Raw genomic sequence first — 12,260 nt, forward strand, 5'->3', positions numbered from 1 at the left:
GACCTTCTCTGAGCCAGGCCACAAGGAAAGGGTTGTATACATCCCTCTCCCAGCAAAGCACTCGGGAAAGTGCACCAGGGTTTCCTGTCTCAGGTTAAAGAAACATGTATTTTATTCCACACAAGGATTCCTAACACACATTTAATGCCCAAGCAACTGTCTACTTCATATAATCATAGAATGACCAAGTTCTCACAGAACTTGTAGAAACATTTCAGTTCCTAATGTGGCATGTACTGAGACTGCACCATCTCTTTTTTTTCCAGCTAAACAAAAAAACACCCATCCTTCTGAGGGAAATTAAGGCACCTCTCCTAAAATTAAGGTAAGAGAAATCTAACTTAATCTCTTTGTGGACAAACTCTGAAATTAGCAATTCTGTGACCACTATAAAGTAAGAAACATTCATCATTATTAATTACTAAACGTTATTGTACACACTAATCATTTTTCAATAATAGTATAGATAAATGTGTTTGAGATTTGTGTTTACAAAGAAGAATGTTCTAATGACATCTCTAGGCTTCCATCTATTAATATTAGGTTCTCCAGATAATTAATTCTTTGTTCATTTGTTTGTTTGGTTTTTGTTTTTGTTTTAGACAGGGTCTCTGTATTGTGTAGCTCTGGCTGTCCTAGAACTTGTTATGTAGACCAGACTGGCTTTGAACTCCCAGAGATCCACCTGCCTCTGTCTCCCAAGTACTAGAATTGAAGACATATACCACCATGCCCAGTTTATAATTAACTCTTATTAGTTTAACTATTGCCATGTCTTAAAGTACAGAAATATAGAAGTCAGTTGACTTGTAGGGTATACAAGTACAGAACTGGATGGTTATTCCTGACTGTGTTCACTTCGACAGTGTGTGTGGATGTGAACTGTTTTCTTTGCAGGAAAGAACAACTGCGTGAGGCAATGGGCATATTAACTGGTGTGCAATGACCATTGTACCTCATAATAGACAAAATAAAATTTATTTTCAGCTAGGGGTGGTGATCTATGCCTGTAATCACAGCGCTTGGAAGACTAATGCAAGACAATCACAAGTTCCAGATGAGTTTGGGCTAGATAATGAGACTCAGTCTCAAAGAACCAGAAATTACTTAAAACACTATCATGGCAAAAAAAATAACCTTAGTGAGAAGGAAAGAAAACTCTTCACCAATAAGATGTGGCACACCCATAAAGAACTCAAAAGACCATTGGAGGAAAACTTTTTGGAAAGCAGTAACAGGGCATGGTGGTATATTCCCAGGCCCCAGCTATTCCCGAGACCAAACTAAGAAAACAATTTGAGCCCAGGAGTTTGGGACCAACTTGGCAATATAACAAGACCACTATCCCCTTCAAACAGCAAAGGGACCAGGAGTATAGCTCAGTGGTAAAGCTCTTGCTGGACACTTGCCTAGCATTTCAGAGCCCTGGGTTCAACCCAGAGCACCACAAAAGTGAAATAAAGAAATGGAGGATAGGAATAAAAAAGAGAAAGGAGGCATCAAGAAGGGAGGAGGGAAGGATGGACAGACAGATGAACTATAATGGTTAATCTAATTGTCAACCATTGGAACCTGGAATAATTCAGGCACACCTGTGAAGGGTCTTTATGAGGTTTGCCTATGAGGGATTACCATGATTAGGTTGAGGTGGAAAGTCCCACACTGAGAGTGGGTGGTACCATGTCCCGGACTTCAGTCCTAGACTTCATAAAAAGGAGAAAACCAGTGTGGCATGAGGATTAATTGCTGTCCTCTTCCTGGTTGGGAGCAAAGTGTGATCAACTGCTTCAAGCTCCTTCTGCCCTGATGGCCTTTAGTGGTTTGAATGACAATGTCCCCAAGTCAGGTGTTTGATTACAGCTGCCAGCTGTGGTTTGATTACGTTTAGTATGGAGTTTAGGGGCTATGGTTTTGTTGGAAAAAGTGTGTCATTGGAAGCAGGCTTTGAGTGTTTAAAAGATCCTTGATACAGGGCTTGGAGGCACACACCTTTTATCCCAGTACTTGAGAGGCAGGGGCAGGTGGATCTCTGTGAGTTTGAGGCCAGCCTGGTCTACATAGTGAGTTCCAGGACAGCCAGAGTTATATAGTGAGACTGTCTCAAAAATAAAAAATAAATAAATAAATAAATAAATGTAAATAAAAAACTTAAAAAGACCCTTGCCACTTCCAGTTGCTCTCTCTGCTTCCTGTTTGCACTCGAGAATGTAAACCTCGACTTATACCTGCCATCATACCTGCCTCCTGCCTCCATGCTGTGATGGGGATGAACTCTTATCTCTCTGAAACCTTAAGTCCAAATAAACTCTTCCTTCTGCAAATTGCCTTGGCCTTGGCATGGCATGTGCTTTATCACAGCAAGAGAAAAATGATTAATATGTGTCTGCAGCATGATTAATTATACTTAAACTCTATGCCAAAATAAACCATTCTTTTTTTTTTTGATAGAGGAGCTCACTATATAGTCCTGGAACTCACATTGTAGACCAGGCTGGCCTAGAACTCACAGAGATCTGCCTGACTCTGCCTCCCAAGTGCTGGGATTAAAGGTGTGAACCACCACACCTGGCAAACCCTTCTTTTCTAAAATTACTATTGCCCAGGTATTTTATCACAGCAACAGAAAAAGTAAGGTAAGTACCAAAGATCAGATCCTATAACACTCAATGCTTCTATAACCCACATAATCCAAACCAATGAATCCCTCTCAGATGATTAAATAAATTAGTGTAATATTCCTGAACAAACAGAACATACTGATTGTGCTTGGACTTTTCTTTTTTATTTACTTATTTTTTATTCCTTTATAAATAATACCATTCAAAATATCCACTTTCTCCCCTCTTCCCATTTCCCTTCCGTTCCCCCACTCACCCTCTCACCCTTCCCCTCCAGTCCTACCCTGTGGGAAGTCCAAGGCCCTCCCCGCTCCATCCAGGCTTAGGAAGGTGTGCATCCAAATAGAATAGGATCCCAAAAAGCAAGTACATGCAGTAGAGACAAATCCCAGTGCCATTATCATTGGCTTCTCAGTCTGTTCCAATTGTCAGGCACATTCAGAGGGTCCAGTTTGATCACATGCTCATTCAGTCCCAGTCCAGCTGGATTTGGTGAGCTCCCATTAGATCAGGCACACTGTCTCAGTGGGTGGGCCAACCCCTCATGGTCCTGACTTCCTTGTTCATGTTCTCCCTCCTTCTGCTCTTCAACTGGACCTTGGGAGCTTAGTCCAGTGCTCCAGTGTGGGTCTCTGTCTTTATCTCCATCCATCGCTGGACGAAGTTCTATGGTGATATTCAAGATAGTCATCAGTCTGACTATGGGACAAGGCCAGTTCAGGTACCTTCTATTCGACTGCGCCTTGGGCTTTTCTTACATTGAACATGAATTCGATTGCTCAAAGTACTTCTTCTATAGCTCAGACTGTAGCATGAAATGTGAGAAATATGATCACAGAAGATCAATAGAAAAGGCATTATTTACATAACTGGCCAACTGGCCAACAAATATTTTTCATTTATCTTCCAGTTGCCAAGCAATAGTCCAGCTGCTATAGATATATCAAAGAACAAAATAGATTTGGTTCTTGAGCTGAAGTAGATTATAAACACAAAAGAAGAAAGAAGCAAACATTAAGCAAATGTTGCCTTTAAATTATAATGCAATCACCTTTCAGAATAGGAGTTCTTATCCCTTCAAAGACTGTTGGTTGGGGGAACTCTTCTCAAAGGAAGTGGCAGCCAAAGTGAATACTGAGGAATAAAAATGTGTTAGAATGGATCCAAGTACACACGGGTCCAAAAGGAAGGTGGGCATGATACTCTGAGAACCCTGAAGAAGCTAGAAATACCCAGGACCACATCACAAAAGTCCTAGTCTCATAGGAAGAGACATAGTCTTAGAGTTTCTATTGTTGTGTTGAAGCGCCATGAACAAAAGCAAGTAGGAGAGAAGGGTTTATTTGGCTTACACTTCCATATCATTGATCATCATTCAAGGAAGTCAGGACAAGAACTCACACAGGACAGGAACCTGGAGACAGGAACTGATGCAGTGGTCATGGATGGGTGCTGCTTACTGGCTTGCTCTTCATGGCTTACTCAGTCTGATTTCTTATAGAACCCAGGAGCACCAAGCCTAGAGATACACTACCCACAGTGGTCTTGGCCCTCCCCCATGAATCATTAATTAATAAAATGCGCTACAATTTTGCCTACAGTCAGATCTCATGGAGGCATTTTCTCAATTGAGGCTTCCTCCTCTCTAATAACTAACTCTAGCTTGTGTTAAGTTGACATAAATCTAGCCAGGACAGACATTGTGAAGCAATTAACCAGAAATGAATATGACAGACAGAAATTGTGAAGTAATAGTTCCACACCTCTCCAAACCACTGAAATTCACTTCTCCCTGGTTCTTCCTTGGGGCACAGTCACATGGTGTGGTATTATCTGCTGATTTAGGCATCCTTCTGTTACTTCATTTCCAGTATTTCTGTGTAGCCTCTCCCAACAATGTAGCAAGCCCTGAGGTATTATTTTGCCAGGCAACTCTGATGACTGACACTGTTTTAGTTTTAACTAACAGCTTGATACACTCTTGACTCACCTGAGAGACTGTCACCTGAGGAGCTGTGTAGATCAGGTGACCTGGGCTTGTCTTGATAGCTAACTGACTAGGAACACCCAGCCCACTGTGAGGGCTCCATTCCCTACAGTGCTAAGAACTGTGCAAAAGTGAAGTCAGCACAGAGCACGTGTTTCCCTGCGCAACAGCGGCAGTGCGCCTAGCTGCTTCAGTTCCCACCTTGACTTTCTCAAAATGCCTGATGTAAGCTGGAGCTGTGAAGTGAAAGAAGCAGGGAACTAGGCACAGCAACAGAAATTAGATTAAGCAGATGGCAAATCCAAATCACACAGTTCTCTGTGTAACTCCTAAGCTCCCATTTCTGGATAAAATCATTGTCTTACCTCCGCCCCCTATAGTAGCCCCTTGTCTAACTTCATGATTCATCTTAGCAGGCTAAGACATGAGAAGAAACAGAAACACGTCGCTAGACAATGCAGTGACAGATTTCATTCTCCTCGGCTTGGCTCACCCCCCAAACCTAAGAACCTTCCTCTTCCTGGTCTTCTTCCTCATTTACATCCTGACACAGCTGGGAAACCTGCTCATTCTGCTCACTGTGTGGGCTGACCCCAAGCTGCACGCCCGTCCTATGTACATCCTGCTAGGTGTGCTCTCATTCCTGGACATGTGGCTCTCCTCAGTCATTGTTCCTCGAATTATATTAAATTTCACTCCTGCCAGCAAGGTTATCCTATTTGGTGGCTGTGTAGCTCAACTGTATTTTTTCCACTTCCTAGGCAGTACTCAATGCTTCCTCTACACTTTGATGGCCTATGACAGGTACCTGGCAATATGCCAACCTCTTCGCTACCCTGTGCTCATGAATGGAAAGTTATGCACCATCTTAGTGGCTGGAGCTTGGGTAGCTGGCTCCATCCATGGGTCTATTCAAGCCAGCCTGACCTTCCGGTTGCCCTACTGCGGACCAAAGCAAGTGGATTATTTCTTTTGTGACATTCCTGCAGTGTTGAGACTGGCCTGTGCTGACACAACAGTCAATGAACTTGTGACCTTTGTGGACATTGGGGTAGTGGCCGCCAGTTGCTTCATGCTGATTCTGCTGTCCTACGCCAACATAGTTCTCGCCATCCTGAAGATACGCACTGCTGATGGGAGGCGCCGTGCCTTCTCCACGTGTGGCTCCCATCTCACTGTGGTCACAGTCTACTATGTCCCCTGCATCTTCATCTACCTTCGGGCAGGCTCCAAGAGCCCCTTGGACGGAGCCGTTGCTGTGTTCTACACTGTTATCACTCCATTACTGAACCCCCTTATCTACACCCTGAGAAACCAGGACGTGAAGTCTGCTCTGAAGAGGCTCAGAGCAGGAAGAAGGAATGTAGCTGAAGAGAAGTAGCCAGGGCTCGGGCACCACACGCACCATCAGCACTGTCATTTCCTTAACAACTGCTCCTCATGGGACAAAAGCTTAATACCCTGATAATATTTTAGGATGAACTGAATCCAATTCTACTACCACAAATGTCCCTGGTGTCCTTTAAAATATCAATAGTTTGCCCAGGTATTTTACATGTTTCTGATCCATTCCTCAGAAAAACTCCTATTTTACACAAATGTTGATGGTAGTGTGAGGAATATTTCCTAATGCAGCTCCACGACAATGCAAAAATTCCCAATCAAGCCAAATCAAAACAAGCCAAATTAAGAAATATCCAGGTTTAATGGGAGATCTGCGCTCTCTGGTGGCCCCGAGGGGGAAACTGGGAAGCCACAGAAACGCGACCCCCCAGGGAGGAAGAACGAGGAACCACGTGTTCTTCTTTTGGGAGGATCACGTAAGTACCTTGGGGAGTGGTCCTGACCCCACCCCCAAGGAGGGGTCAGGACCTGGCCTGCTGGGATTTGAAGTCCAGACCAGGCCTGAGGGCTGGGACCTACGCCCCCAACCTAACAGTAAGGAGTGAACATCTAAGCAGGTTGAGGGAACACTGTAATAGGACTCCATTTCCTACCATCTCTTTGCTGCAACCTAACTCCCTAAGCTCTCAGCACTTGGGGTCACTTTGCACAAGTCAAGACAAATATCCTCTCAAGCATTCCCTTGGAAACTCTTTGGAGCCTTGGAGTATCCATCCAGCCTCTTCCTCATCCCCTTGTAGTAGTTCACCAAGTTCTGTCCATTCTGCCCCAGAAATGTCCCTCAGGCTCCACATCGCCCCATCTTTCACCATAACTACCAGAAGTTCTTTTCTGGGATTGAAAACTAAACATTTCATTTTTCTTCCCCTGAATATTCACTGGTTTTCCACTACATAAGACAAAGATGGGCTTTTGGGCATGAATTCAAAGCCCTGTACATCCAATCCCAACGTTCTTCATCCCTGAAAATATCTCTACCTCCTCATCTCGTTCATCCATCCCCATTGATTTACCTGCAATCCCCTAAACATCTGTGTGTTCTCTCACAGCTGAGATTTCTCTCCAGTACCATATCTTGATATGCTTCCTCCTCCTCCATGTTGGTTAACTGATATTTTATACTTCATTCAGGACCTGGAGAAAAATCCTTAGTTCTAAAGAAGCTTTTCCTAACTCTCATGGCCATGACTTCTATCTTCTTCTCTGTAAGACTACAGTTCTTAGAAATCTAAAACAGCGCTTTTCCTTAGCTAACCTGTATGATCATTAGGTAGGAATCCTGAAGAACAGAACGCTTGCTTCATGGCTATTTGTGGTATAGCTTTATTAACTAGCCTTCCTATACACAAATGGCAAAAACACTGAAAAATAAATTAGAGAAACAATACCTTTCCCAATAGACTCTCCCTTCAAAAAAAATAGCATAACTCTAACAGAACAAGTGAAAGACATGTATAATGAAAACTTAAAGACATGAAAGAAGATACTAGAAGATGGAAAGATTCCCCTGGGGCTGGAGAGTTGGTTCAGTGGTTAAGAGCACTGGCTGCTCTTCCAGAGGTCCTGAGTTTAATTCCCAGAAATCACATGGTGACTCACAATCATCCATAATGAGATCTGGTTCCTTCTTCTGGCCTGCAGGCATACATGCAGGCAGAACACTGTGTACATAATAAATAAACTGCAGAGGGACGTTAGCTCAGAACTGAGTATAATAGAAGGTTATTTATTTAGGGGTAGACTCACAGATCACAGTCCTCTGCTGGAAAGGGGAACAGCAACCGAATCCCGCAGCCTGAAAAGAGACCTGACGTGCACTTCACATTTATAGTATAAGAGTCCATGCCCAAGTGGACGAGTAACTGAAAGGTTACTGGTGGTAGGAACTCCTACGGCAATAAACAGATCTTTTTAAAAAGAAAAAAACAAAAAAAAGTGCTTAAGAAAGGAAGAAAGGGCCAGCCTTCATCCAGAACCTTCTTCTGGCGATGAATGGAGATAGAGACAGAGACACACATTGGAACGCTGGACTTAACTCCCTAGGCCCAAACAAGAAGCAGAAGGAAAGAAAACGTGAGCAAAGAAGGCAAGACCAGAGGGAACCTTCATCCGACGATGGATGGCGATACAGACGGAGAACCACATTGGAACACTGGACTAAGCCCCCCAAGGTCCAAATGAGGAGCAGAAGGAGGAAGAAAATGAAAAAGGAAAACAGGACTGCGAGGGGTGCGATCACCCACTGATACAAGGGGACTGATCTAATGAGAATTCACCAAGGCCTGTAGAAAGGAGCTGCGGGCAGGCCTGCTTTTCATCCTGCCCAGCTCCCGCACAGCTAGCTTAGCCCCAGAAATAATAACACACAAGTTATATTCATTTAAACACTGCCTGGCCCATTATCTCTAGAGAGTTAGTTACTGACTAACTCTCATATCTTGATATTAACCCATTTCTAATAATCTCGTGGTAGCACCACGAGGTAGTGGCTTACCGGAAAAGATTCAGCATGTCTGACCTGGTGGCTGGCTCCATGGCGTCTGCCTCATAGCCCTCTTCCCAGCATTCTGTTCTATTTACTCCGCCTACCTAATTTTCTGTCCTATCAAGGGGCCAAGGCAGTCTCTTTATTGACCAATGAAAATAACACAATAGACAGATAACCCTCCTCCATCAACGGCCAGTTGGACTGGGACTGAACGAGGACGTGATCCAACCAGATTCTCTGAATGTGGCCAGCCCGGAGTCTTTCTGAAAAGCCATTAACAATGACACTAGGACTTGTTTCCTCTGCATATACTAGAGTTTGGGGATCCAGTCCGTTTGGATACTCACCTTCCTGGACCTGGAGGGAGGGGGGAGGAACTTTCCCACAGGGCAGGAAACCCTGACTGCTCTTAGGGATGGAGAGGGAGGAGGAGAGGGAGTGGGGGGAGTGGGAGGGTGTTGGGAGGAGGGGCGGAAATGGAAACTTTTATAATTTAATAAAATTACTTTCTCATCAAAAAAAAAAAGAACGAAGGGGCTGGAGAGATGGCTCAGTGGTTAAGAGCACTGACTCCTCTTCCAGAGGACCAGGGTTCAATTCCCAGCACCCACATGGCAGCTCACAACTGTCTGAAGATCCAGTTCCAGGGGATCTGACACTGTCATACCAATGCACATAAAATAAAAGTTAAATAAACTATAAGAAATGTTTTAAAAAAAAAAAAGAAAGGAAGGAAGGAAGAAAGAAAGGAAGGAAGGAAGGAAGGAAGGAAGGAAGGAAAGAGAAAGAAAGAAAGAAAGAAAGAAAGAAAGAAAGAAAGAGAAAGAAAGAAAGAAAGAAAGAAAGAAAGAGAAAGAAAGAAAGAAAGAAAGAAAGAGAAAGAAAGAGAGGAAGAAAGAAAGACTCCCCCATGCTCATGGATTAATATAGTAAAAATGGCCACCCTACCAAAAACAATCTACAAATTTAGTGAAATCCCCATTAAAATTAAAACACAATTCTTCACAGAAATTGAAAAACTATTTTCAGCTTCATATGGAAACACACAAAACCCAGGAGAGCTAAAACAATCCTGACTAATAGAACTGCTGGAGGTGTCACCACCCCATCTCAAACTGAACAACAGGGCTATCGTAATAGAAACTGCATGGTATTGGCACAAAAACAGACGTGTTGATCTCAAACTGTACAACAAAAACAGATGTGTTAATTAATGGAATAGAATTGAAGACCCAAACATGAATTCACACCTGATTTTTAATAAGGAAGCCAGAAATACACAGGGAAAAAAGAAAGCACCTTCAACAAATGGTGTTGGTCTAACTGGATGTCCACATGTAGAAGAATGCAAACAGACCCACACTTATCACCCTGCACAAAACTCAACTCCAGGTGGATCAAGGACTTCAGCATAAGGGCAGATACACTTGAACCTGATCGGTGAGAAGGGGGACTAGCCCTGAAATCATTGGCATGGGAAAAGGCTTCCTGATCAGAACACTATTGGCACAGGCACTAAGACCAACAATTCATAAATGGGACTTCATAACACTGAGTTTCTGCATAGCAAAGGACACTGTCATTCAGACCAAGAGGCACCCTACAGACTGGGAAAAGATTTTTACCAACTGCATATCTGATAGAGGACTAAAATTCAAAATCCATAAAGTGTTAGACCCCGCCTTCCAGTGGATACCCACACCCGATTCAGGCGCGCGCCTTCCCGAACTCGGGCCCACGAGAATGGATGACTGTCCTGAGGGTTTAAAACAGACACACACAAAAAAGAGACCTTTGCTCATTTACCAAGAGTAAATGGCAACTTTATTAAACTCAAGTCGGGTATTTATAGAAGTGGGCAAGCGGGATCAGAAAGGGCAAGGCCTCCTCCCAACAGAAGCAGGAGAAGAAGATTAAAGACCCCGGCGCCTCAGGCAGAATCAGCTGGGGGAGGCCAGGCTATGGGCCCACTGCTAGAACCTTGAATAGAGGTGGAATCACCATAACAAAGAGAGTCAGGTTCTTCCTAAGCTAACCCCTCAAGCCAGTGCTAGTGCAGAATCTCCAGGGAGCCGGAGGTCACACGGCCCTGCAAATAGCCAGGAGAAGGAAAAAAGACCTTGGTAGCTACAATAAAGAACTCAAAAAAAACTAGATATCAAGAAAGCAAATAACCCCATTTAAAATTGGGGTACTGATCTAAACAGAGAATTCTCAAAAGTGGAAGCTCAAATGGCTAAGAAATACTTAAATGTTCAACATCCTTAGCTATTAGGGAAATGCAAATCAAAACTCCTTTGAGATTTCATCTTATACCTGTCAGAATGGCTAAGATCAATAAAAACAAGTGGCAGTTCATGCTGGCAGTGATGCGGAGCAAGAGGAACACTCCTCCCTCCCCTCCGCTGGTGGTGGAACTAACAATGTGTGCAGCCGCTGAGGAAATCAGTGTGGTGGTTCCTCAGGAAGGTGGAAACTGATCTGCCTCAAGATCCAGCTATATTACTACTGGACAAATACCCAAAGGATATTTGGTCAAACTTGTTCACTGATGCCTTATTCAAAATAGTCAGAGAACAATCCAGATATCCCTCAACAGAAGAATGGATAAAGAAAATGTTGTGTATTACACAACAGAGTGTTACTAAACCATTAAAAAAGTGAAATCATATAATTTTCAGGTAAATGCATAGAACTAGAAAACATCTTCTGAATAAGGTGACCCAGACCCGGAAGGACAAATATGATCAAATATTAACTTATAGGTTAATATTAGCTTTTAAGTCAAAGATCACCAAGCTACAATATGAGAATCACAGAGGTTAGGTATAGAGTAAGGAACTAGATAGTACAGCAAGATCTGTAGAGGAATGTGTTTCAGTAATGCTGCAGGGATAGCCTGACTTATCAGGAAGCCAGTCTATACTTAGAGCCGCAGTAGGACAGCTCTGGAGGGGGTGGAGCCGCAATAGGACAGCTCTGGGGGGATAGAGTCACAGTAGGACAGCTCTGGTGGGGGGGAAGTGTTGTAGAGCTGTGATAGGACAGCTCTGGAGGCTGGAACTGCAATAGGAGAGCTCAGCCCTGGAGTACAGGTGTCCTGACTATAGGGAAGCCAGGCTACCTGAACCTGGGGTGTGGTGGGGGATGGTCTCCCAGCAGGATATAGGGATCCTGCTCTTCTCCTGGAGAGCAGCTACAGCTGAGTTCTGCTCTGTTCCCTTAACCGAGCGTCTTAACAAAGCTATTTGCTTCTCCTGCCCAAGATGTTTCTTTTGCTAACACTCTGCTGAGGGGAAGGCCCCTCCAGAAATGTAGCAATCTCCTTCAGGCTCTGGCTAAAAGTTACTTTTTCCTGCCTGGCCTTACTCAACCCCCCTTAAGGAGCATCCTAGCAAAAGTCTGTTCTGCTTCACCTTGCTGAGGCCCCCTAGGGAGCATCTCAGCAAGGTTTTTCAGCTCAGTCTCCTAAGGGATATCCCGACCAAGTTCTTCTGGTCTGCGCAAATGATGGTTGTCACCCAAGACTCTTTTGAGAAAGAGATTTATTTGTGAAGGAGGAATCCAGAAGAGTGGCTGCCTCTGCCAGGGAGGGATTAATGCCAGCTCTTAACTGAAAGGGTGGAGAGGCTTATATAGGGTTCTTAGGGGCAGAGTTTTCCCAGGGAGAAGGGGGATGGGTTAGTTTTTCCCTGCTTAGGGATTGGTCAATTTAGCTGGTCAGGGGCAGAGATGGCTCTGACTTCATGGTCAAACTGTGTTT

The 12,260-nt window shown here is 43.9% G+C and overlaps 1 protein-coding gene across 1 annotated transcript; it reads left to right on the forward strand.

The window, feature by feature from the left end:
- The first annotated feature begins 4,986 nt into the window (after window positions 1-4,986).
- On the forward strand, window positions 4,987-5,986 carry LOC148120072 (olfactory receptor 10G2-like). The gene has a single exon (XM_087895855.1). It carries the CDS (start codon window positions 5,030-5,032, stop codon window positions 5,984-5,986), a length of 957 nt encoding a protein of 318 aa, XP_087751981.1. The 5' UTR covers window positions 4,987-5,029.
- The last annotated feature ends 6,274 nt before the right edge of the window (window positions 5,987-12,260 follow it).

Source organism: Myodes glareolus, chromosome 12 (genome assembly GCF_982192425.1).
Source record: "Myodes glareolus chromosome 12, mMyoGla1.1, whole genome shotgun sequence".
Classification (NCBI taxonomy): Eukaryota; Metazoa; Chordata; class Mammalia; order Rodentia; family Cricetidae; genus Myodes; species Myodes glareolus.